The sequence below is a fragment of the Leopardus geoffroyi genome, chromosome C2, assembly GCF_018350155.1.
Source record: "Leopardus geoffroyi isolate Oge1 chromosome C2, O.geoffroyi_Oge1_pat1.0, whole genome shotgun sequence".
Taxonomy (NCBI): Eukaryota; Metazoa; Chordata; class Mammalia; order Carnivora; family Felidae; genus Leopardus; species Leopardus geoffroyi.
The window spans coordinates 129,498,775-129,526,540 of record NC_059333.1 but is presented as its reverse complement, the minus strand read 5'-3'; the positions used below and the strand labels follow the sequence as shown (position 1 = coordinate 129,526,540).

Genomic DNA, 27,766 nt, shown 5'->3' with positions numbered 1-27,766 from the left:
AAATAGAATGCATAGGGTTTCTTCTTCCCTTCTCCATCTCCCAGCCATGTATGACTTGGGGCATTTTGAGGCCCAGGATGAGAGGAACAGAAGAGAAAGAAAGGTGTGGAAAAGGTATGAAAAATGAGATAGCTCATCTTTTGGAGAGAAGGCAAGTGGACTGCTCCTATACTTTGAGTCACTGTTTGGTGGGACTCAATTCCACCTGCACGGCGGGATTATTTCAGAGCATTTTCAAACATGCTCATTTCCAGGTGCCATCAAAGACCACTCAGATCCGAAGAAGGAGAGGGTCTCTGTGATTTTTTCAAGCTCGCTGGATGTTTCTAATATACAGGAAGGCTGGAGAGCCACAAGAGTTTATAAAAGCTACTAAAAGAAAACCAGGAGGACGTTTTCTGTTCTTTCTTCCCCCTGTGGCCCCTCAATCCCCTGGCCCCTAAGTATCAACAGAAACCTTCAGATCAGGGTGTTCACTGATTCTGGACCCCCTAATGTTCTCCAGCCCAGGAAACATCTTTACTCCCCCATCTCTCTTACCCCTTATCCCCTTTCAACGCCCCTTTTCTTTCTAACCTTAATTCCATGGGCCAGGTCACTGCAAACATTTTTTATGGCAAATAGTGCCTACTAACTGCACAAAATGCAGCTCCCCACCTCCAACCAGGCCAGAGGTGGAACAACACAAAGGGAAAGTGAAACCAAACCACAGGTTTGATTTTGGTCCATTGCTTCTTTTTTAGAAGATTCATGAATATTTATAATCCAGGACCTTAGAGACCATCCCATTTCCTCGTTTCAAAGGTGAGGAGACAGATCCAGAGAGGGCAGTGACGTCCTGAGGTCACACATCTGGCTGGCAACACCACTGTTCAGCTCTCCAGGCTCCCAGTCCAGGCACCTTTACTCTACACTGGGCTGTCATTCCTGCTTGGCTCTGTTCCCAAAGCAGAATCTCTGTGGTGTGCAACCCTGTTCTGTCCCAACCCTCCTGGGGCATACACCACACTGTAGTGATCATTTCTTTGTTTGTTTGTTTGTTTGTTTGTTTGTTGAGGAGGGGGGAAGGGCGGAGAGAGAGAGAGAGAGAGAGAGAGAGAGAATCCCAAGCAAGCTCCACACTGTCAGTGTGGAGCCAGATGAGGGGCTGGATCCACCAACCGTAAGATCGTGACCTGAGCTGAAATCAAGAGCTGGAGGCTTAACCAGCTGAGCCACCCAGGCGCCCCTGTAGCAATTATTTCTTCAGGGAGGAGGGAAGGGGCATTGAATTCACAGAAATAAATCCTGCATAGTTTGAAAAGGAAAAAACTCCTGGCCATTATTATTCACCCTTCACACTCTTGAGAATCATTACCAACCCAACAGTAATTCAAGCATTAATTCTGAACAGATTCATTAGTGTTTTTTTTAATAGAGTAATCTGAAAGCTGCATCTCAGAGAAAACAGACAGTACTTGTTTTCATTTGGCTAATGCTGCCTGGGCCTCTTGCAGAGAGGCGGAGCTCAGAAAATATTTGCAGAATGAGTGAATTCCTCTGATCATCAACAGAGATCAGAACTGACAGCCAGAAGTCCTCCAATAAATAGTTTTGTCAGTTGCTGTCATGCCCTTGGGGGCTGACATTTGCCCGTCCTGAGCATCTCCTGTCGGTTTCCTGGCAGCAAAGCATAAATGTGAAATGGCTTAGCACACACTCCTTTCAAAACCTTTTGCAGAGAGCATACAAACATGTATTTAATTACCTCTCAGCCTGGAAAGCCTGAAAATTAATTGACATGATTAATTTATGTCTTTGTTTAGGTTTCCCCAGAAACTGACCCTGAGACAAATATTAAAGTGGAAATGGTTTATCTGGAAGTTGGCCGGGGCGGGTGGGGAGTACAAAATACCGGTAGAGAAGGGAACCAACAAAGAACTCATTCTCCAACCAGCAGCCACTGTGGGAGACTGGACTCTGAAGCCACAGGGCTTCTGGGGAACAGTACAGAATACAAGAGAAGGGAAAGGCGAGGAAGCTGGGGTAGTAATACCATCCCCATCAGACATCTGGCATCTGCTAGCAGAGTGACCTTTCAAAGACTTCAGAGAAAGCTCTCCCAGGCAAAGAAGTATGGAATTTGGCAGTGGAATGGAAGCTGGGGAGAACAAACATGTTTCAGCCTGAGGGATAAAGGTGGATGCCATCGGCATCTGCTACCAGTTATCTGCCAACGCCTCCTAGTTTTAAATCAACAAAAGCTTATAAAGAGGTTATGGCTAGGTTCTCTCCGGCCACGGTCATGGATGTCAGGAACTTTGGCGGTCCAGTTTTTGGAACTTCTCAAATTGTATAACTCCACGTTTGGGGAGATCAGTTTGGTCCAGAAAATTTCTGGAGGGTCTTGCAGCCTGGCCCTTCCTTTGGTTTATTGTGGTTACCCACCTCAAGGTATTTGAGGATGTTCAGGGAACCACAGACAACATGCCATACCACCCTCCAGACCTCCTGGCTGGCCATGGAATACATCCCCCAGTCTGCAGCCCACAGACCCTCACAAGGCCACCTTGGGAATATGGGGAGGCCACTATCATGCACCTCTTTCCTAGCATTCCTAATCTGAGATTTTCTATTCTGGAGCAAGCAAGACAGGCTCTGTTTTGCCTTCTTAACCACGCCCCTGGGGTCTCCACACCCTCACTCCCGGAAGCCTCATCCCTGTCCCTTGTTCACTGCAGCGGGAGGATGTGGGCAATAACCAAAGGCTTACTCAATTACCAGCACAAGCTGGTGGGGTGGGGTGGGAGATGCCACTGAGAGAGAACTCAGCTTCCTATTAATAGCTCCTGGGGGCCAGGAACCCCACAGCAAATGCTCCCACGCTACCTATTCTGATGGTGGCCGGCACTCGCCTCAGATCAGTTCAAGGCATTTGTGGTCAGGAACTTCATTGGAGCTCTAACCATCATGCCTCCCACAGTCAGGATGACAGATTGTGGAGACAGTAGAGAATGAAGAGAGGTGAACAGATTGAGATGAATTGTGAGGTTCCTGGTTATTGATAGTCTTAGGCCTGGAAGACACATTAGCAACTGACTAGAGCAGTGCCCTCTAATAGAAATTTCTGCAAGGATGGAACTGTTGTTGTATAATCTGTACATCTTTCCAGTATGGCAGCTACAGGCCACCTGTGCTTACTATGCTCTTGGAATGTGCCTCATACAACTGAGAAGCTGAACTTTAAAAAAAAAAAAAATTTTAACATTTATTCATTTTTGAGAGACAGAGCGCCAGCGGGGTAGGAGCAGAGAGAGAGGGAGACAATCTGAAGCAGGCTCCTGGCTCTGAGCTGTCAGCACAGAGCCCGATGTGGGGCTTGAATTCACTGACCGCAAGATCATGACCTGAGCTGGAGTTGCATGCTTAGCCGACTGAGCCACCCAGGTGCCCCGAGAAGCTGAACTTTTAGTTTTATTTAATGTTTATTTAAATAGCTATGTGTGGCTAGTGGCTATCATATTGGACAACATAGGTCTAGATCTACCCATAGGAGACTAGAAACCTTGGATAACATGTCTCCACATTACCCATATTCACAAATAATAAATTATCCTGAAAGGGCAAATATTTTGTATAGGCTGCCATGTCCACACATTCCCTTTGCTTGCTTGTACAAAAGTGAATATTTTCTAGAATATATGAAATTGGATTGAAATGGGTTTCTGCTAGTCACCTGGGGTCACTGACTCTAGATGGCAAGATAGCCCACTGGGAGAGTCCCTTTGAAGGAGGACAGAAACAGCAGAACCCCTAAGAGCATCTGCAATCTAGGAGACCCTGTGTGTTGATGAGTTGGCTATAATCCTGATGCCTCTTCAGTGAAATAAGCCATGTTTTATTCTGATGCGCTCACTACAAGCACTGAGGGGGAGTGTCACAGGAAGAGCTTTGGGCCCAGCTTGTTTTTCTTTCTTTTTTTTTTTTTATTTACTTTTATTTTATTTAAGCATTTTTGATATATAATACCTTCACTTGCTTCAAAATTCAAAATGTGCGAAATGACATACAGTTCTTTTCTACTGGGTCGGTCAATGTTATCCTTATACTATGAGTCCTTTCAGAGATATTTTATCCACATACAAGAGAATACGTATATATTCTCTTTCTCTTTACACAAATAGTAGTATTCATGCTTTTTAGATGCGTGATATTATACCACAGTGGGCAGCAAACTATGGCCCACAGCCAAATCTGACCTACTGCCTGTATTTTGCAAATAAGCTTTATTGGAACACAGCCATGCTCCTTCATTTACATATTGTCTATGGCTGCATTTGCATATGCTAGCAGAGGCGAAAAATTGCATTGGAGGCCATATGGTCTGTTAAGCCTAAAATATTTACTATCTGGCCTTCTACAGAAAAAAATTCCTAACCCCTGTTCTAGCTAGTGGATATCCCAGGATTTATTTAATGCCCTGCTGATGAATATTAAGGTGGCTTCCAATCTTTTGCTTTTATAAATGAGATGAGTCACTAACTACGTATGTCCCTCACTTCCCAAGATGGAAATACATCTACTGAATAAATTCCTAGATGTGGAATGGCTGGGTCAAAAATTATGTACATTGGTAATTTTGATAAATGTTGTCGAATTACCCTAGGTAAAGGTTGTAACAATTTACGTACTCAGAAATGTTTGAGAGTGACCATTTCCCCACATCCTCGCCAATACTGTGAGTTCTCATACCTTGTGATCTTTATCAATATTATAGGTAAAACATGGTTTCTCGGTGCAGTTTCATTTTGCATTTCTCATATTATAAGGTAGGTGGAACATCTCTTTACATGCTGAATTTCAGCCATATTTGCTCTCATGTATACTATCAGATCATACCTTTTACCCATTTTTGTTAGGTCTGGGACTTTTTTTTTTTAATGTTTATTTTTGAGAGAGAGAGACAGACAGAGCATGAGCGAGGGTGGGGCAGAGAGAGAGGGAGCAGGCTCCAGGCTCTGAGTTGTCAGTACGGAGCCCAACACAGGGCTTGAACCCATGAACCAGGAGATCATGACCTGAGCCAAAGTTGTATACTTAACTGACTGAGCCACCCAGGCAGCCCAGTCTTGGACTTTTTATTACTGGTTTGTAGTGACTCTTTGTACGTTAGAAAGGTTCATCTTCTCCCTGCAATAAGTTGTAAATGTGTTCTCAGCTTGTCAATTGTCTTTTTACTTAATTTATGGTAGTTCCAGCTAGCTTTCAAAAGGTATTGTTAGCCAGTAAGGCAGGGTTACTAGAGGAGCCAGGAGACCAGGATTTGGTTCCTGTCACTGTGTGGTACAATAGTGTAGCCCGGCTGGTCTGGCCGGGGGACAGGTCGGGGGAATCAGAGTAGTTGTTAGAAGGGAAAATAAAGAGACCGTCTCATTGAGGTAGGCACTGGCCACTTTCACCTGTTCTTTACCCTACCAAGTATAACGTGTATACTGCAGAGGGCACTCCTAGACCCTCACCATCCACACTGTGTTTCCAACCTCATAACTGGTCGACGACCAATATTTGAGTGACTATCTATATAGAGGATCACCCAACATTGTAAGCTCCTCCTCATACATTCTACCAAGAAATCTTCACTCGCTCACTCACTCGGACTCCATTTGCTAAACACAGACCAGGTGCTTGGTGCTGTGGGCACAAAGTCCCTGGCCCGTCCCTGGCCACCTGATTCTGTGGTCTCAAAATATCTTAGATATTTCTCAGTGGTAGCTCTTCCCCATGAAAAGTATAGGGACCTTGTTTCTAAAATAAGACACTTGCAAAGATGAAACAGCTCCAATCCCTGAGAAATTAAAGTAGTATGGTGTTCATTCAACACGTGTTAATCTCCAAGAAGAGACAGAGCAGAGGAGTTCCTTCTTAGGAATGGGATGGTCTCCATGAACCAGAAGAAAAATACTATCATTTAGACTTCTCCAACAACTGCTTTAAGAAGGAAAACATACTTGGGGCGCCTGGGTGGCGCAGTCGGTTAAGCGTCCGACTTCAGCCAGGTCACGATCTCGCAGTCCGTGAGTTCGAGCCCCGCGTCGGGCTCTGGGCTGATGGCTCGGAGCCTGGAGCCTGTTTCCGATTCTGTGTCTCCCTCTCTCTCTGCCCCTCCCCCGTTCATGCTCTGTCTCTCTCTGTCCCAAAAATAAATAAACGTTGAAAAAAAATTTTTTTTTAAAAATAAAAAAAAAGAAGGAAAACATACTTTTCATACTTTTACACTCACTGCCGAGCCTCTTCTGCCACTTTCCTCAGCGGGACGTGCTTTACTGATGGCCAAGGGGCCTCAAGACCAAAAAGCCACGTGCTCCTCGCTGTGCCCTTTGCCAGTTTCCACTGAGACTGGGAATTGGTCCTATAGCCTTAAGTGAGCAGCTTCAACAGCCAGGTGGCTCTTGTGTAAATTCAAGGAGAAACCTGGCTTAGCCTCACCAGGCCAGCTCTCCTGCCAACACTGAAGTTTCATCGAGCGAGACACGTATTTCTTTTTAGTTCCCACACAGGAGAACTCATGTCTCAGGTAAAGACTGGATAGCATCCAGCCTTCTCCCAAATAAATCCTACATCTGGCTGGATAGGTCAGGGGTGTGTGTGCTGCTTATCAAAAGCTATCCTTAGCTAAATACCATTTATATGACACCGCAGGACTATAAAGTGACTTATAGTCATTATAATAATGATAGCTAATCCTCCTAATGAAAAGGAGATGTGATTTAATTCCACTGCTGGTAGACCCTCCTCTTCTGTAGTCCCTAGAATGTGCCTAGGACACATTGTAGACCTTTAGTAAACGTTGCTGAGCATGTCCTAGGTGTAAAAAACCATGTTAGGTCACCAGGGCAGACAGAGGGGTCAGTGAGATGTTGTCCACTCAGGAAAGGTACCTACAATCTAGTGTGAGGTTGGCTGAGTGCATGTGGGAGGCAATGGAGAGAAAGACCATTCTTCTAGGGGCACCTGGGTGGCTCAGTCGGTTAAGCATTCAACATCGGCTCCAGTCATGATCTCTCAGTTCATGAGTTCGAGCCCCACATCGGGCTCTGTGCTGATAGCTCAGAGCCTGGAGTCTGCTTCAGGTTGTGTGTTTCCCTTTCTCTCTGCTCCTCTCCCGCTCGTACTCTGTCTCTGTCTCTCTCAAAAGTAAATAAAACATTTTTAAAACGAAGAAAAAGACTTCCACAAGGCAGAATGCAATGTGTCATGAAGGCATTGCCAACAGAGCATTTACCAAGTATCAGTGGTGTTCTGAGCACCTCAGAGGCTTGTTCTTATTTCGTGTTCCCATGATAAGTATTGAAATATTATCCATTTTACAGAGGAGGGAACTAAGGAAGGCCCAGAGAGGTTAGTAACTTACCCAAGAATACACAGTTACAAAGCAGCAGAACTGAGATTCAAGCCACACATTCTGACTCCAGTATCAACATTCTTAACAGCTAGGTTGACCTGGACAGATCACATGGGATGGGAGTGGGGGTGTCTTGATTCATTTTCTTTACTTAGAAATGAGCAAGTGACATCTTGTGGAATGTGAGGTTGAGAAGCCTTTGTCTTGAGGGTCCAAAAGGGTATGCCAGACTCTTGTCATGATCTTTCCAAATCATGTTTCTGTGTCCTGCCCCCACGTGGGATAAGATTCCTCTGTGATAGAAGATCGGGAACCCCGGTATCTTCAAGGACTCCATTGCTTTCCCTTTCTCCTCGATAATGAACATAATGAGGTTAGTGTGACCCCGTGAGATCCAAGAGGCTTGAGAGCAAGGCGGTTAGCTGTACTCTGAAGCAGAGCAACGCTTTTGTAAAGCTGTTTTTCACCAGCTGCAAAAAGAGAGAGCTCCAGTGATTTGCTGAAATCCACACAGCACCTGCTGGGAAAAGGCAGATTGCACATTTCCACGTCTGAGCGCTCATCTTGGATACATGTTCTGCTAAGAACATGCCTGCATAGCAGAGGGCTGGGTTAGGAGATGGCCCTTTTCCCCCTCCATTTGGAGACTCTCAGAGACTTCATTCTGACTCACTCCAAAGCATGCTTGCTGTTCTTTATCACACCCATCTTACATGTGCAATAACATGCAAAATTTAAAATTTAGAACGATTTTTTTAATGTTTATTTATTTTTGAAAGAGACAGAGACAGAGCATGAGAGGGTTTGGGGCAGAGAGAGAGGGAGTCACAGAATCCGAAGCAGGCTCCAGGCCCTGAGCTGTCAGCACAGAGCCTGACGTGGAGCTCCAACTAACGAGCTGCGAGATCATGACCTGAGCCACTTAACAGACTGAGCCACCCAGGTGCCCCCTTAATTTAAATTAATTTTTTTTTTTTTTTTTTGCCAGGGCACCTGGGTGGCTCAGTTGGTTAAACGTCTAACTTCAGCTCAGGTGATGATCTCACGGTTTGTGAGTTTAAGCTCCACATCAGGCTCTCTGCTGTCAGCACAGGGCCCACTTTGGATCCTCTGTCCCCTTCTCTGCCCCTCCCCCCCCACCACTTGCTCATTCTCTCTCTCTCTCTCTCTCAAAAATAAATAAACGCTAAAAAATTTTTTAAGAAATCTTTTGCCAGATTTCAAAATGTCAATATACTCTCCTGTCCCAGAAATATAGATGGAGTGCAAACATGGGAGCCTTCTCCTGCACAGCAGAGCCAAGATTTCAAGCTGGTTTGAAAGCCTGGGGACCAACATATTTGAATCTCATTACACATCCTAGCAACTGCACTGAGCAACAAAACAGAGCCCTATGTTCCTATCCTCAGGGTCTAGACTGACACACCTACTGTTTGGTCTGTGAGGAGAAATCTGGAAGCATTGGATTGAAATGGAAATAGAAGTAAAGTAATTATTAATCAGAAAGCATAACTCCAAAAAGCAATTGGAGAGAACAGGTAATACTTTTAGGTGAGTTAAAGCAGTTAACTGTCCCCAAATGAAGGGTAAGTATTACTTGTGGTAAGCTGTTTTGAGAAGGTATTGGGCATGATATAAAATGACACTGAAACCCATAGTAAGCAAGTTAATTTATTTTTCTCTTTCCATATTAATTAAACTGTATAAGAAAGTTTCCATTTGCTGCTGGTAGGTCATTAACACTTCCCCTGTACTTATTTTTTTAAGCTTATTTATTTATTTTCAGACAGAGAGAGAGAGAGAGAGCGAGAGAGAGAGAGCACGCCAGTAGGGGAGGGGCAGAGAGAAGGAGAGAGAATCCCAGGCAGGCTGTGCCCTGTGAGTGCAAAGCCCAACTCAGGGCTTGACCCCGTGAACTGTGAGATCATGACCTGAGCCAAAATCAAGAGTTGAACACTTAATGAGCCACCCAGGTACCCCGACACTTCTCTTATATTATTAATTTCAACTTCCAATGAAGAGAAAGCAGGGTTTGGCACTTAGCAACCTGACAACCAAAATTTGCTCCATTTTTAAAATTTTTTAATGTGATTAATTTTTCAACTATCTTTTGTCTGTGACAAGTGACACAGCTTTAGCAGTTTCTGTAGCAATCTAGAACTTTGCTTCCATGAACCAGGCATCACATGACAGTTTTTTTATTTTAACTTTATTTATTTTGAGAAAGAGAGGGGCAATCAGGGATCCCACGAACTGTGAAATCGTGACCTGAGCCAAAAATCACATGGGACTTTTAAATGCAGATTCCCAGGCCCACTCAGCTCTCCTGAATCAGCATCTACGTTTTCACAAGCCCCCCCCTAGATGATTCTGATGTGCACAAAATTTGAGAACTTATCTACAGTTTCCATTTTGAACACATTTCTTTATAAAGAAAAGATGAACTGATTTAAATAAAAATTGTTTAAGTCAGTATTCAGATATGTGCAAAACCATGCTGCTTGTGGAAACACTTGGATAAAGTGTTCATCCCCTCAAAGACCAGTGTGAAACTCTGAATACAAACCACCTACTGCCTGGGTTGAGAGGAGGGCAGATCATATGGGGGACTATGAGAGCCTGGGCCAGCAGATTCACCCCAGACCCACCCACCTAGGCTTTGAAACTTGCCCTCCAAAGGACCTGATTTCCACCCATCTCCATTTCTTACCCAGGATATGCTGCTCATGTTTCACACCTGCTCTCTGGAGGGGGTAGACATAAGCATGTGTATTTATGTGCTAGTCAGATTTCACAGTACCATTAAAAGGTAACAGAGAAGTTTCTGTTGACGTTTTCTTTATATAATTTTAGAGATAACATAAATTTTTTTTAAATTTAAATCCAACTTAGTTAACATATAGTGTAATAATGATTTCAGGAATAGAATCTAGTGATTCATCACCTACATATAACCCCCAGTGCTCATCCCAGCAATTGCCCTCCTTAATGCCCATCACCCATTTAGCCTATCTCCCCCACCCAACACCCTGCCAACAACCCTCAGTTTGTTCTCTGTATTCAAGAGTCTCTTAAAGTTTGCCTCCCTCTCTGTTTTTATCTTATTTTTCCTTCTCTTCCCCTATGTTCACTTGTTTTGTTTCTTAAATCTCATATATGAGTGAAATCATATTTATCTTTCTCTGACTTATTTCCCTTAGTATAATACACTCTAGTTCCATCCACATTGTTGCAAATGGCAGGATTTCATTCTTTTTGATCACTGAGTAATATTATATTTTGTGTGTATATATGTATACACACACACACACCACATCTTTATCATTCATCAGTCGATGGACATTTGGGCTTTTTCCATACTTTGGCCATTATCAATAATGCTGCCATAAACATTGGGGTGCGTGTGCCCCTTAGAATCAGCATTTTTGTATCCTTTGGATAAATACCTAGTAGTGCAATTGCTGGATCGTAGAGTAATTCTATTTTAAACTTTTTGAGGAAGCTCCATACTGTTTTCCAGAGTGGCTGCACCACTTTGCATTCCCAACAGCAGTGTAAAAGGGTTCCTCTTTCTCCACATCCTCGCCAACATCTGTTGTTGCCTGAGTTGTTAATTTTAGCCGTTCTGACAGATGTGAGGTGGTAAGAGAGAACATAAATTTTAAGATAAAATACTCACTTTGCTTTTTCCATTTGCACCTATACCATCAGTGTGACTTGCTGAAATCTTGCAAAATCTGCCAATTGTTTTTATAATTCTGTCATCAACAATGTCACAAAATCAGATTACAAAATATGCTTGATTATTAATATCCAATTAAACAAAAAAGTCACTCATGTCAAAGATAAATGAGGATAGCTCTCATATGAATTTTCGGTTGATATTTCCATTGACCTTAATGAGTCCTTTCATCAATGATATGAGTAACTTCTTTGCAAATCAGATAATAGTTTGCAAATATTGGGAAAATACTCCCTCTAATGTTTTTGCTATTCCTTTTTTTTAATGTTTATGTATTTTTGAGGGAGACAAAGACAGAGTGTGAGTGGGGGAGGGGCATAGAGAGAGGGAGACAGAATCGGAAGCAGGCTCCAGGCTCTGAGCTGTTAGCACAGAACCCGATGAGGGGCTCCAACCCCCGAATGTGAGATCATGACCTGAGCTGAAGTCAGACGCTTAACTGACTGAGCCACCTAGGCACCCCTGTTTTTGCTATTCTTAATGCAACAGCTACAGACATGACCCAATTTAAAGTTTAATCTGCATTATTAACATTTCCTTAACTCTAGACAGTCAGCAAAACAATAATTCAATCCCTGATTTGTGGTGTTTACCAATTTCCATGAGGTAAATACTCTCATGGCTGATTTCAAACTCCTAACTTGATGTAAATGAGCACAGAGTTTGAAAGACATGCTCAGAAGTCCATTAAATGTTATTCCCACTACACAGGTACCATCAATATAAAGACCATGGATGGCACAGATAATGATAAAATGTAAATAAATTAGCAAGTGATGTGTTTGGAGTATTTGCTACCATTTTAATAAAACTTAATTAAGTGTAAGTTGATGCAATTTAATTTTTAATGATGGCGGTGTTTACCAACCAGCTTACAAACATCCTGAGAATTTAACACTCAGCTCCTGTGAGGGGTCAGGGGCCGACTCCAGCTCCCGGCTGCCCCTGGCCGCTCAGTGCCCCTGCACTGCCAGACTCCATTTGTCTGCCAGAGCACCACCCTCCCACTGCCCACCCAGCCACACGGCCTACACGGTCAAGCCCCAACCGGAAAGAGACAGAGAAAAATAGGGCAACCCATCGCAGGAGGGCTTGGCAGACCACAAAGATGTTTTAGAGTGGTCCACCTTCACTTTGGGGAAGGCAACTCTGCTTTCAGGAGTCTTGATGGGTTGGTGGAAACGGCAGCACTCAGTACTGGTTAAGAGCACAGGTCTGGCATCTGTCTCTACACTGGAGCCCAGCTCTGCCCTCATAGGACATACGATTTTGAGTAAATAGCCCAGTCTCTCTGTGCCTCAGTTCCTCATGTAAAATAGGAATACCAATGACACTTGTTTCATAGGGTCGTGAAGATTAAGTGAAATAATGGACTTAACCCTGTTAATGAAGCGCTCGGCACAGTTAAGTGCTTAACGCCTATGAGTTATCATTAGTAGTATCCAACCCACAATATCTTTTACAAACTCATTTATTGGCTGATAGTACTTTTTACATATATAGAGAATATATGCTGTCACTATTTGCATGCTTTTAAGGTTCTAAAAGTTTCCACATGCATAACCTGATGGAAGCCTCAGAGTGACCCCTAGAGAGAGTCATATGATTATCATTCTCCACTCACTGTCATCTGCATTCTGTGGGCAGGGACGGGGCTCAGAGAGGCTGAATGACAGTCCAGGGACACACAGCCATGCACTGACCAGTCAGAGCTGGGCCCACAGCTTCCATTCTCCTTCAGCCGATCCCAGACTTTTTTTTTTTTAATGTTTATTTATTTATTTTGAGAGAGAGAACATGAGCAGGGGAAGGGCAGCGAGAGAGAGGGAGAGAGAGAATTCCAAGCAAGCTCCATGCCATCAGCACAGAGCCAAACGCAGAGCTCAAACCCACAATCCGTGAGATCATGACCTGTGCTGAAATCTGGAGGCAGATGCTTAACCAACAGAGCCACTCAGGCTCCCAATTCCAGAACTTTCTTTTTTTTTTAATTTTTTTTAACCTTTATTTATTTTTGAGACAGAGAGAGACAGAACATGAACGGGGGAGGGTCAGAGAGAGGGAGACAGAATCTGAAGCAGGCTCCAGGCTCTGAGCTGTCAGCACAGAGCCCGACAAGGGGCTTGAACCCACAGACCGCGAGATCACGACCTGAGGTGAAGTCAGACGCTTAACCGACTGAGCCACCCAGGCTCCCCTCCCAGACCTTTCTTTAATGGGTGTTTTTGTTGAGGGCTTTATAGCCCTCACACAGAAAGAACTACTCCTGAGATATGAGCCCTCTGACCTGGGTGTTCTTAGTCAGTTAGATTGGGCTATTTTTGCATAACCCTATAAATAAATATTCAGATGTAGTAAAAATGGCTAACCCAGCCAGCCAGTAACGTAGGAGAGAAAACAGGTGTTTTCTCCCATATCACTGGCTCAGAGATAACCCTTAGACTACTCTCAGATGAATGTAGGTGACCTCTAGTTTTCCCTGTTCTCCAGCACAAAGAAAAGGGGAGCGATGACCTACTCCACTGAAAGTATGGGGAAGAACCAGACTATGTCCATCTCACTCAGGGAGAAATTTCGAAACACAGACCTTCCCCCTGTGTTCACAATTGTGGCCAGACTCCTTTTTATGAGGAAACAGGGGCTGTCAGAGAAGTTGGAGTGCTCCTCGTCTGAAGCAGGTGTGGGGATAGTTGGCACTGCCTTACAGTACTGGACAGAGTTAGAAGTTCTCTGAAGGGCAATTTGGCAACGTTACTCAAAATGATAAATGCATGCCCTTTGACTCAGCAGTTCCACTGCAAGGATTTACCCCCTCGGAGATACGCCCATGTGGAAAACGAGGGTTATAAAGCCATTCTTCACACCATTGTTTATAACAGGCAAAGGCTGGCAACAAAGTGCTCATCGGTGCAAGGGCTTCTAAATAATTAAGGTGCTTCCAAACAAGGCAATACTATGGAGCCGTTTAAAAGAATGTAATTGAGGGGTGCCTGGTGGCTCAGGCCGTTAAGCATCTGACCTCTGCCTAGCTCGAGATCTCAAGGTTCATGAGTTCCAGCCCCGCGACAGCCCCTGCTGACAGCTCGGAGCCTGAAGCCTGCTTCAGATTCTGTGCCTCCGTCTCTCTCTGCCCCTTCCCCACTCACACTCTCTCCCTCTCTCTCAAAAATAAACACCCCCCCAAAAACATTTTTTAATAAAAGAATGTAATTGATCTATATATACTGGTAGAAAATATTTTCTAAGATATATTAAGTACCAAAGCAAGAGGATGGGGGATGACCATACCTATTTACTTATAAATATATGGAATATTTCTGGAAAGAGGTATAGGAAACTGGAAACAAGAGAACTAGATAATTAGGGCATAGAGACAAAAGGAGACTTTCTCCTATAAATCCTTCAGAAAAATATTTTGAATTTTATTCTATTTGCATGCATTATATGTTCAAACTAAGTAAATGCTTGGATACGAATCGGTGGGGGCATCTGTAGAAAAAGGGGGATATTTCAATCTGCCAGCTGTTTGCCCTAAGTGACATGCAGCGGAGTGGTCACTGGGAAGGGCGAGAGGGAAAGCGAGGTTCGGGCTCTCCACGCACCCCTGCTCACGCGGACACCTGACCCTCCACAGCAACAGGCGGAAATGGCCCGCATGGCGCAGACCCAGGAAGAGAAGCTGGCCGCCGCCCTCAGGCTGGAGCTGCACAACACTTCGTGCCAGGTCCAGAGCCTCCAGGCTGAAACGGAATCCTTGCGGGCCCTGGTGAGTGGGCCGGGAGGAGCCTGGCGTTTCTTATGTCAGTTTTAACTCTCAACTGTTGAACCCTAGTCGTAGTCGTGTGGGTCAGAGTTTGCAAGAGATTCCCATTTCACAGCATGAGTTTTGAGTCCTGAAAGGGTCCTCTGATACAGAATCACAAGAATAGTAGACGCTGTTAGTGCCCCACTGAAATACCCTACACAAGGCCGCTGCTGTGAGTGATGGCCGCTGATATCCTCAGAGTCCCTCTTCAGGGGCCCCACTTCTCCAGGGAATTGTCCTCAAACAGTAGACACCTGGCCCAGAAGGTTAGGCCCGCCACCCCCACCCCCCTCAGCCAATGACGGCTGACATGGGGTTTAAAAGTCCAGCCCACTTGCTTCCAAGCGAGTAGGTTTTACAGTGTAATTCATACTCCAAGCTCTCTGTGGGATCAGGCTGTCCCAGTCTCCTGCTGAGACTACCTCCTGGCTTAGCACCTTCCTCTGCTCTATACTGCTTTCCTTGCCCCCCCTTTTCTTGAGAACAACCCCTTAATTATTTACAGGTACCAGGATCCCTACCTCAGGCTTCGCTTCTGGGGAACCAAACCTAAGACACCTAGTAAGCGCCTCAGACTCACTGGGGTTTGTGGAAAGATCTCTTGCATTATTTATTATTATTATTATTATTATTATTATTATTATTATTATTAGATCTGAACCACAAGCCTGTTGTCCACACTGGAGTGCATGAAAGGCAATAGTTCATGCAATCCTTGTGCAGCTGTGGTAGTCTGGACTCCACTGAGGCCCAGGGAGCCCATCTCTCCCATCAGTTTCAAGCCTTGTGGAAGTTCCAATATTATTGTTAGTGCCCCTCTCTTCTACCATTCCCCATACACCCCCATCTCAGTCTTGCCACCCAAATCAGTTCCGACACCAAACCAGCAGCCCCACCTCCCAAGAAGTTAGCACAAGGATTTATTCTAGTTGATTCCCTCAGAAACAACTTTTTCACTGCCTGTGGCCAAGCTGATCCCATCACCCCCAGCTCCCCTCCTTTACGTCTTCAGTTCACTTGGGTCCATGTCCTCTGGCCAACAAGGTCACATGGTGCCCAGTCAGCTCAGGAAGATGCTCAGTCTTGCCATGCCACAGCACGACACGACACACATCTCACCGTTCCTCTGCTCTCCCACACATCCTGTGATGGGATCTGGGTCAGTGCAAGGGGATGTGAGAAAAGGATTTGAGGTGAGAAAAATCAGGAAGCTACAGCCTAGAGCAATGTGGCTTTAGCCAAAAAATTGGAAGACATTGCATTATTTACTCAGAGCTATGTGAATTCTATTGTAATCAGTTTTACTCACTTGCCATAACCCTTGATGCTAATGTTAGGGGTGCTGCCCTTTGCCCAACTTGCTTTAAGCACAGTTAAGGGGCTGCCGTTTGTTCCCCAGGTGTTCATGTGGCTGTCAAAATTGCCACTCTTCCAGTCATAGAAAGTGCCAGGCAAAATGTGGGGGACATACACTCAACCCCACATCATCAAAAAATCCTGGATGAATCGCACCTGAGTAGAGGTGGCTCATCACTCAGCACACATTCCAAACGTGTATTGGCCGCCTCGTGTGTGCTAAGCCCTCCCTGAGGCAGGTCCCAGGGATGCAAACAGGAAGTGGATGGTTCCTGTTGTCTAAAAACTCATAACAGACGGGTAAGAGAAAACCTGTGTGCAAATGACTGAACACAGCAGAGGGTACTGGTTCCCCCGAGCAGGTCCTCCCAGCAGCCTCCATTCTCAGCAAGTCCCAGCCTGCCCTCAACAATGTCCCTCAGCAGATGCTGTCACCACCATGCTGCAGGTAAGATTCAGGTCCCCCAACACGAGGGCTCTGTCTTCCTTTTCCAAACTCGAAATACCTCTAAAGCTTTATCCATCCTCTCCTCCTTTCAGTAAACTTCACCTGTCCACTGTTGCCCCATCTGGGACATTCCTCTATCTACTGTCCCCTCTCTTCTGCATGTTCGGTGGAATTGCCTGGGGGTAAAGCAGAAAGGCTTCCTTTGCCAGACCTTCCAGCACCACCCAGGTTGGGTTTCATTCAGAGACCAGCCCAGATTCCATAGGAAGGGAGATACCCAGGACTCACCCTTTGCTCTCCTACCCTTGAGCCCTTGGACATGTTCTTCCCATGACTGGAAGGAGACCCCTCCCCAGCCTTGCCCACTCTACCTGTCCTCACACACCCTTGGCACAGGTGAAGTGGAAGACCTGCCAATGCTTCCCAGTGAAGAGCCTAGATCCTGACTCCCACAGCTGGGGTGATCTCTCCACCTGCCACCCACTCACATTCAGAGCCCTGTGGTTCGTGTGGTATATCAGCTGATCCTCTGATGTCACATTAACTTCTTCAGGGCAGAGACCATGTCTAGTTAGCTTTATGTCCCCAAAGCACTTGGTGAGTGTTCAAAGTGATACCAGTAGCAATGAGAGCATACTCACAAGCATTCTGCCCTTAGACCCTCATAGAAACACTGAGAAGTGTGGTGGGCTATGACTGACATTCCCATTTTGCAGAAGAGCAAACTGTGGTTCAGGGGTTTGCCCATTAACACGAGTAACAAGTGGAGGACCCAAGCCCTTCTGGCTCTGTTTCTCTACTAGACCACGGTAGGCCTATGGGATTGGGGGTTGGTACCAGACTCTGGAATCTGGAATCCTGACTCTATTCACTAGCTGCGTGACCTCTCTAAGGTTCTGTTTTCTCACTTGCAGGGTGAGGATCTATTTGGGTTATCATAGCTCCCTTCCGTGTTAGTGGCCGAAGACAACAGTAAATCATTTGTTCATTCACTCTGCAATTTAGGTGGAGTCCAGCAGAGACAGCTCTTCTCCGTTCCATGTGGCATCTGCTGGGGCTGGCCCATCCAGGAATGGCTTCAAATCACACATCTGGTGCCCCAGATGTGCCTCTTTTTCTCCCTCCATGTGACCTCTCCATGTGGCTGGCTTTGACTTCCTCAAATCATAGCAGTCATATAGTTGGACATCTGACATGGAAGCGGCTTCCCTCAGAGCGTGAGCACAGAAGCTCCCAGGCCTCTTAACACCTGGACTTGAAAGTCCCTAAATGTCACTTATACAGAATCCTGTTGGTCTAAGCAGGCACAGACCATCCCAGATCTCACAAGAAGAGAAATAAACACCACCTCTTGATGAGGCAGTGGCAAGGTCACATAGCGAAAGGACATGTGGGATGGAGATAATGATTATAACTGCCTTTGGAAATGTGATCTACCACTGGACCTAACAGAACTTACTTTATAAAGTCATTGGGATGATTAATTAAACAATGCAGGTCAAGCCCTTGGCGCAGTGCCTGACACAGAGTGAGCAGTCGATATATGTATCTATTATTGATCATCACTGTAAAATTATTATAACCACTGGCAAAGTAATCCCAAGTTGGCATCATCCGATCACCTCACTTAAACCCCATGGTCCTAACTATTGGAACAAATGGGAAGAAAATTCACACCCCCGCAACCAGAAGTCTTAAGAGTAATGACATGCTGGTGGTGCTCAGGACCCAGGACAGGCTGCCTCTGTCCCCTGCTGCCTCGAGTAGATCAGAGTTCTGGTCACTGGGCCTTGTGGGCAAGGTTGGGAGCACAGACTAAGCCAGAATAAGTAGCACACTTTCCTGCAGCTTTCAAATACAGCTCTGCTCATTCAGCCATCCCCGTTATCCTCAGTCTGAGCAACCTGCACTCATAGAAGTCTCAGACAGCCACGGTGGAGACACTTTCAGTCCCCTTTGCCAACAAGGCCCTATTTATATTGGCAGCCAGACACCAATGATGGTGCTTAAAGCCTACTGAGCTCTGTGTTCAGTCAACTCAAACCAGGAATGGGATTCAAGGCCAGAAATCACATAAGGTCACTATTTTACTTTCTGGAGGGCTTAGCAGTTCAAGGAAGTCCCTTCAAATCTCCAGAGACTGGGGAATAAGTTTGCTTCTGTGACCTCATTTTGCTTGCTGGTGTTGTGTGGCTGAGGGGGCCAGAGTTAGGAGATGTGCATCAGTGGCCTGATTGCCATCACCCAAGCCCAAGTGTCTCTGGGAGGACCAGGCCAGGATTTCAGGGACTTAGGTGGGGAAGCTGGACTGTGACTCTGAGGGTGGGATGGAAGAGACAGAAGACCTCTGATAGGGGTTCCTATGAACCCACCTTGGGCAATGGGTCCTAAGTCATCAGAGAAAACCCCAGGCCACATGGAGAAGTCACCCATGAACATGGAGCAGAAACTGTAGACAGATGATCCAAACATGATTCCATAAAAGGTTTTTCCAAATAACAGGTGTTACAGGTCCAACATCAACAATAAACACTCCAAACCAAGCAATTTCCTGATAAACAAAGGGAGAAAACCCAGAGTGGAACAAGTGATTCTCAATGTGCAGGTGGCCATTTCTGCATCCTCATTGCCATGGAGCAGTTCTCAGATCTCACCAAAATAATAACCCCAGACCAGATACTGATCTAGATTTATTTTCTATTAGTCACCTTTTTGCCACCTGTAAATGTACCTAGAATGGGAATCTGGTTCAATATCCTCATATCCAATGGAATTAAGATAGTTTAAATAAGATAATAGTGGCCCCTGCTTAACAGGAGCCATGATTCAAGATGGCATCATGGCCAACAATCCTCCATTTCAACCACAGTCATCAAAAAGGTATGAAAAATCTCCTCCTAGGGAAGAGAAACAACAGAAAGTTGCTTCATCGAGATTTTATTCAATCCAATTTGAAAAGATATTTATCTGTTCTTATGTGTTGTATAAAAAGTCAGATGCTAAATTATAGGTACACCATAATTACAACTATTAAAAAATGTTAAAGACAGACGCATGCAGTTTTTTAAAGGTGTTTATTGGTCAGCCCTATGGTCTGCAACACTTGGTATATGGGAGACAGGTAGGGCAATAAGTGTAACCATAGTGCTGTCATCCTGGGCAACACACCCAGATGAGCACCTACTCTGTGCCAGCCTCTGTCTTATCACTGGGGTTACAGAAATTTCATTTCTGCTCACTCTCCGGTAGGGGAGACATGCCCCTAAGAAGCTCAGCCCACTATTACAAGTTCAAGAGCATGCATGTACTTGGGCAGCTGTGGAAACCCAGAGGAGGTGCCCCTAACCCAACCTTGGGGGGGAGGGGGGGGATGGGGTAAGAGACTATCAAGGAAGTCTTCCTGGGGGAGGTGACCCCTGAGCTTGGACTTGGGGATGAGTAAGAATGATCCAGATGAGACGGAAGAAGAGATACACACCCAGATTTGGACTTCAGGCAGAGCACTATGTATGGCTGCTCTGTGGGGAGTGCGAAAGCAGGAGGCTAGAGACCAAGAGACCAGCTGCAGGCTACTGAGGTTACCCCAGGGGAGCAGTGATAAGCATCCATCCTGGGCACCTGTGGCTGGTGGGGAGTGAGCACGGATGTGAAAATTTTTCAGAATATACAAGAGGTAGAATTCACTGATGATGAACTGGGGAGGGAGGGAAGACTAGGGACATGCCTTTCTTTCCCTGGTTTCTAGTCCATGTGAGTTCACCAGCTGAAGCACAGAATAGGAGAGGCAAGCATGTTCAGAAGGAAGCCGGTGGCTCCATTGTGGACACCTTGATTTGAGATGCCCATGGATTGTATATATTTACAGTAAGAAGTTCAGGAGCAGGTTTATGCTCGGGGGAGAGGTCTGTGCTGGAAATATCAATGCAGGAGTCACCGGGAGAGAGAGACAACTAAAATCATGAGTGTGGCAGAGACCAACCAACACAGACAGGAGAAGCACAGCTCAGAGAGAAACAGACTCAGGAGAGGGTGGTGGAGTGCCCACAGAGAGGGGACAGCAAGGGGAAGAGAACTTAGCCAAGGTGTGATAGTAACACACTAAAGAAAAAATGCTGAGTGTGTAAAGGCCAGAGACACTCATGCCAACTCTGGCAATGTGGGCAAGAATGCTGGAGGAAAAGGCTTTTTAGCTTAAAAATGGATGGGGTTTCAGCAGTGGAGGAGGAAAAGGCCCCCCAGGGAGTGAGAAATCACGGGCAGAAAGGCCCAGAGGCAGTTCAGAGAGCAAGATTTCTTTGAAAAACACCTGCAAACTGCCTCCCCCTTGTGTACCTGTGTGTCAATTTCTCACTCCCGTTTTTTTTTTTCCCCCTCATTATTCTCCTGACTCTTTCATTCTGTCTCATCACTATACCTCATCTTTCTCCCTCTCCTTCCCCTCTTCTCTTTCTTCCTCCCCCCACCCCCCATCAGAAGGCTCAGTGAATCAGACCAAACAAGAGTCTGGCCTCCCCAGGAAGAGTCATCATTTCCCCCGGGGAGCCAGCGAAGCCATTGTCCTGGGAGAAATGGACAGCCCGGGGCCATGCCAGCCCCTCCCACAGCTCCACCCACCTCCCTCTCCAAGGGCCCTGCCTGCGGCCTCCTCGGGTTCGGACCCGCGTTCTCTCTTTGGCAGAAACGAGGCCTGGAGAACACCCTGCACGACGCCAAGCACTGGCACGACATCGAGCTGCAGAACCTGGGCGCCGTGGTGAGCAGGCTGGAGGCGGAGCTCAGGGAGACGCGCTCAGAGGCGGAGCAGCAGCAGCAGGCTCGAGAGCATCTGCTGGCGCACAAAGCCCAGCTGCAGAGGGACGTGGCGTCCTACCACGCCCTGCTGGACAGGGAGGAGAGCTGGTAAGCCCCCGTCTTCCAGATTCCCGTGAGTGACAAGAAGACATGCCCATGGGTTTGAAATGAAACGTTTTTCGAACGCTAGAGAAGTAACTAGGGGAAGGGGCGCCTGGGTGGTGCAGTCAGTTAAGCGTCCAAGTTCAGCTCAGGTCATGATTTCGCAGTCTGAGAGTTCGAGCCCCTGGTGGGGCTCTGTGCTGACAGCTCAGAGCCTGGGGCCTGCTTTGGATTCTGTGTCTCCCTCTCTCTCTGCCCTTCCCCCCTCCCCCCCCCCCCCCACCATGCTCTGTCTCTCAAAAATAAAGAAACATTTTAAAAAGGTAGTAAAAAAGAAATCATCCTCAAACTCCCAACACAAACATACACACACACACACACACACACACACACACACTTCCACAGCCTAGGTCCCTGAAGGGTTTTTTCTGTTCATATATTCACATAATGCAGGCACACAGGGACACACACATGCACACAGACATACCTCTATGTGTTCATACATACTGAGTACACACATGATGTCTGTTAGGAATACTTTCAGCTGAATGTAATAGACCCTCATTAGTGGGTCCACAAATCAATGCTCCTGAAACTTTCATGTGCACTTAAAACGCCAAAACCTGGGCATCTTTTATTTTTATTGAAGTATAATTAACATAGTGTTATGTTAGTTTCAGGTGTACAAAATAAGGAGTCAACAATCTGTACCTCACTCAGTGCTCATCAAGATAAGTGCACTCCTTAATCCCCATCGCCTATTTCATCCATCCCCCACCCACCTCCCCTCTGACAACCACCAGTTTGTTCTCTGTATGTAAGAGTCTGTGTTTTCACTCATATGTAGAATTTAAGAACAAAAGCAAATGAACAAAGATAAAAAGAGAAAAACAAAACAAAACAAAACAAAAAAAAAAAACAGATTCTTAAAGATAGAGAACAACCTGGGGACTTTTTTTTTTTTAATGCAGACACTGCTTCACCAGGTCTGGGGTAAGGCAGGAAAGTCTTCACGTCTAACAAAACCCCCAGGTGGTGCCCATAACTGCTGGCCCAAAAAACCACAGTTTGAACAGCAAGGGCATAAACCACATTTATCTAAGAGTTCCAGAAATAAGGTGGTGTAGGTTACTCAATGATTTCATTAAGGTCCCAAGCTCTTTCATCTTTCTGATATACCATCCCTGATATATTGGCTTTCTGTCTTCATTTTGTCACCCATGGTTGCCAAATGCCTGCCACAGCTCCAGACATTCACGGCAAGAAGGGGAGGGAAGAGGGAAACGACAAAAAAATCTTTTCCGTTTGTGGCTCTTTTCTTTTATCAGTGAAAGAAAAGCATTTTGAGAAGCGCTGCAGTGGATTTTCCTTATATCACACTGATCATAACCTGCTCATGTGACCATTCCTACCTGCAAGGGATGCTGGGAAAGCAATGATTTAGCTTTTCCAGCCTCCATACTGGAGAGAGACAAGGGATAGGAATGGCATATATACATCTGTGTATGTATGTGTATGCTCACACACATATGTGTATATACAGTCTTTTTTAAATGTTTATTTATTTTGAGAGAGAGCGAGAGAGAGAGAAAGAGTGAGTAGTGGAGAGAGAGGGGGGAAGAGAGAATCCCAAGCAGGCTCCACGCTGTCAGTGCCGAGTCCCATGCAGGGCTCAGTTTCACATACCTTGAGAGCATGACCTGAGCCGAAATCAAAAGTCAGACGCTTGACAGACTGAGCCACCCAGGCTCCCCTGCAGTCATTTTTTTTAACGGATAAGAATTCTAGGAGCATATACATAAGTCTTGAGGCTCAGTTTCCTTGCCAGCTCTTTAAGGAAATCCAAGCCTTTATTTTATCATAATTCTGTATTTCCCTCCAACACCCCTTCCAAGACATACATTGAATAATGAATAGAATATCAGCTCTGAGAGACAACTTAGTGATTCTACAGTCCAACCCCTCAATTTCAGGGAGAATACTAAAGCCCAGAGCAGAACATGATGTGTCCTTGATCACACGGGAAGGTGGAGGCAGAGCTGGGACTAGAGCCCAGGTCTCCTGGCTTTTCCAATGTGCTGTGCCACATTTTTCTTCTGAAGGCAAGAGATCTGAATAGAGGCAACCTAATCTTCCCTCCTTTCAAATGGAAAATATGTCACCCAGCTCCTTTCCAACTGCCTTTTTATTGGATTGGTTTCTATTGATTATAAAAGCTAGATGCTCCTAAGAAAGCTAATTTTTTCAAATGCCCATGAACATCTGAATAAATACATAAAATTGTTTTAAACATATACAGAAAGTAATGAGTTAGGCTGAATGTACTTCAGGAATATAAGAACTCCATTTAGTGAGTGCCTGCTATGTGCCAAGATAGTCTTAGGCTCTTTATCTTCATTTCTCCCCAAAACTGCCAGGATGACATCATTCTCCCCATTTTATAGACAGGAAACAAAGCCTCAGAGAGCTTAAGTCATTTGCCCAAAGTCACATTATCTAATAACCATGGGACAGGGGGTTGAAACCCAAACTGCCTTGCTCCAAAAGCCAAATTTTTTCCTGTCCTATACTCCTCCCATGATATCTTTACTAATTTTCATCATCTATGACTTCTTTCACATGTATGTATTTTTTGTTTGTTTCAGCTAATGAAGAAACTTCCTCTTTTCATAAAGGAAATGCTTCCTCCCTCACCAAGTGACCAGTGAAATTCCTAGAGGAGTTCCTCCACACCCTCATAGACTCCCACCACCACCCTACCCTCCTGAGCTGGATTCCCTGCTGGATTCCCTGGTCGATTTGGCTTAATCTGAAAAGCATCCTGGAAGTGGAGAGGATCCTTCTGCCTTAATTTAAATAGTCTGTAGCTTGATCAACCTCCCTTGTGCCTCTCCAAATAAAGGCTTTGTGTGTGGCTTCCAGTCTGCCCACCTTGCTCGGCCCACTGTCAGGTGGAATGGATATCACATTACCTGGCTGGCTTTTGCTCATGGAGGCATTCTTAAAGGCTTCTGCAAGAGTCCTTGAGCTTGACGCCATCTGCCTCGTCATCGAAGGGCCAGGTGCTCTTGGGTTTATGGACATAAACGCACTGCTTAGGCGAGGCTTGTGCTCATGGCATGCCGGGTTGACCCAATTTGGGGCAAAAATATCACTCTTGCTAGAGAGAGGATTGGTGCGGTACTTTATCGAATATATCATGATCACAGAGCATTCAGATCTCTTGACTAAACTCTGCACAGGCACTCACGTGCAGACACACACGTGCAGACACACACAGTCCACTGTGATTGGCAGATTATCTCTCAATCAGTTGAAAGGGTACTTCAATTTAAGTCTTGTGGGGGAGGGCATTAATTATGTTGTGGCTGCCTATCCCACTTGCAGCCTTGGACTTTTCTTCCAGGATCCTTCCCCCAGCCTTCTCAGGACCCAGCCCACCCAAATATGGTTCATGAATCGCCCCTACCTAGGCAAGACTCCCCGCCTTCTGATTAAAACTGAAACCACCACCTGTGTCCTACCGCGGGCTCTTAGTGTCTCCAAAACCACACACACAAAGCCCAGTCTTAATTTCTTAATTCTTCCCCCAAGCGTCTGTCAGTCCAGAATTACAGACCTGCCACCCAGAATTACAGACCAAAATATCCAAGCTGAGTCTGTTCTCACAAGTGGCTAATCCAGCCGGGGCGGGGGAAGTGTCCAATATGGGCATATTCAAAGACACCCTCCCCCCCAGCCCTGGGATTCCAAATAGCCAAAGCCGACATAAACAAAAGAAACCTTCTTTACCCTTAAGAAAGCTTAGAAGAAAAGCAAGGCAAGAAGCGGAGTCTCCTGGCTGAAAATGCGCCAGCTGGTTTCCCTTTTTGGCTTCTAGGATAAAAGGAATTGTATTCATAACTCGTGTGTACAGGACAGGTGTTTACAGTTTGCACGACACCTTTACATAATTCTGTTTGTTGTCTGAGGCACGGAAATAGTCAAGGCACCACCTACTGCTACGTTTCAACAAAGCAGCCATCCCCCCACCCCCCCGCCACAGCCGCACACCCCAGGAGTGCCCACAATTGAAGCACTGGGAGCAAGGGCCTCCCTAGAAGGCAGAGCGTGTGCCCTGACCTAGCTATGGTGGATGCACTGTACACGGAGGTCTTTTCTTTTCTTTCTTCCTTGTTAACAATTAATTTTCTGCCCCCAGCCAAGACCTAAATCCCTAACCTACACACAGCTGGAGGGCCCCGAAAGGTCAGCCATCAAAAGGAGGTAATTCTGTGTCTGAATGGCCACGCGTTTTCCAGAACCCGGGAGCAGTTTCAACTATTGGACGCAGGGGAGGTTGGATTTGTACACCATCCTGAGTTTCCACCAGTGTGCTGTGTGGGGCTGCACACATTCCATCCCCTCCGCTCCCTAATCTCAAAGAGCAGCTGCCGTAAATCATTAAGTTAATCATCCTTTGGCAGGGAGAGCCCAGGCAGACTGGTGCTTCCAGTTCTCAGCAAGGCTTCTTGCTGTTTCTAATGAGGCTTCATTAACAGGTAAGAAAAGGCACTGCTGGCCCCCTGATTCCGCTAGGGCCTTATTTAACTCAGGCTTCCTCTCACAACATCCGGTAAAATTACACTCTGGCAGCAGTGTGCTGACAGGTGGCTGGGGAGGCTGCTGCTTCTGTTGGTGTCAAGGACAGAGCATTTGTTCGGGAGCGGACCAGAGAAGGGCTTCCAATGGACTCCTCCAGAAGCGCAGATGCGTGCTATTTCCAGACTAGGTAACGCCACTGGCCTCTGGCCCCTGGGGCACAGTGTAACACCCAGTGAGACTGCTAGAACATCCACTTGCTTTCAGACCAAAGAACAAACTCACCTTCGTTGTCATCTACGACACTTCCGAGCACCTACTCATCTTGTTGGACTTCAAGGATACCAGGAAACAGAAGCCGCTTTCTGCTCCGGTGGGTTTACAATCTCACTGGGGAGTCTGGGTGTGCACATGAAAAACAAAGCAAAACAGGCCAAGCAGGCACATTACAGTTTGCACGACCCCTTCCTATAATTCAGCTTATTATAGAAGGCATGAAAATAGACATCTGGATCTGATCTCTGTGGGTTTTCAGTAAGATGATTCAGCAAGAATCCTCAAGGCCCATGCTGGTCTCTGATTATCTCTAAATAACCCACAGATATTCTTTCTTTCCCCAGACTTACTGAGATGTAATTGATAAACAGCACCGTATAAGTTTAAGGTGTATAGCATCATGATTTGACATACATATATATTGTGTAACGATTATCACAGTATGTTAACATCATCATCTCATATAGACACACATATAAAAAAGAAAAATTTATGTTTTCCTTGTGCTGAGAATTCTTGGGATTTACTCTTAACTTTTACATGTACCATACAGCAGTGTTAGCTGTGGTCATCATGTTGTACATGAATCCCTAGTATGTATTTCTCTTATAACTGGCAGTTTGTATCTTTTGACCACCTTCCTCCAATTCCACCCCCCACCTCTGCTAACCACGGATCTAATCTCTTTTTCTAACAGTCTAGTCGTTTGTTTGTCTCTTTGATAAGATTCCACATACAGATGAGATCAGACACTATTTGTCTTTGTGTGACTTATTTCACTTAGTATAAAGCCTTCAAAGTCCATCCATTTGTTGCAAATGACAGAATCTCCTGCCTGTTATGGCTAAATAATGTTCCCCTCTGTGTGTGTGTGTGTGTGTGTGTGTGTGTGTGTGTGTGTCTATATATATATATATATATATATACCATAACTTCTTTATCCATTCATCCATCCATACACACATCTTGGATATTATAAATTATGCTGCTATGAACACAGGAATGCAGATATCAACTTGACATAATGTTTTCATTTCCTTCAAATATTGTCCCAGAAGTGGGGTTGCTGGATCACAGGGTATTTCCATTTTTAATTTTTTGAGGAACCTCCATACTGTTTCTCTTACAGTGGCTGTACCAGTGTGCATCCCCACGAAGAGTGCACATCTTCACCAGCATTTATTTCTTGTATTTTTAATGCTAGCCATTTTAACAGATATGAGGTGATACCTTATTGTGGATTTGATTTACATTTCATTAACAGTTAATGATGTTGAGCATCAT

The 27,766-nt window shown here is 45.4% G+C and overlaps 1 protein-coding gene across 1 annotated transcript in view; it reads left to right on the top strand.

The window, feature by feature from the left end:
• BFSP2 (beaded filament structural protein 2) overlaps positions 1-24,546 on the top strand; it is a 68,921-nt gene extending 44,375 nt beyond the window's left edge. Inside the window, exons 5-7 of the mRNA XM_045503610.1 lie at positions 14,758-14,889; positions 21,411-21,631; positions 24,271-24,546. Of these exons, the coding sequence (XP_045359566.1) occupies positions 14,758-14,889; positions 21,411-21,631; positions 24,271-24,274 (357 nt within the window). The 3' untranslated portion in view covers positions 24,275-24,546. The remainder of the gene's footprint in view (positions 1-14,757; positions 14,890-21,410; positions 21,632-24,270) is intronic.
• The last annotated feature ends 3,220 nt before the right edge of the window (positions 24,547-27,766 follow it).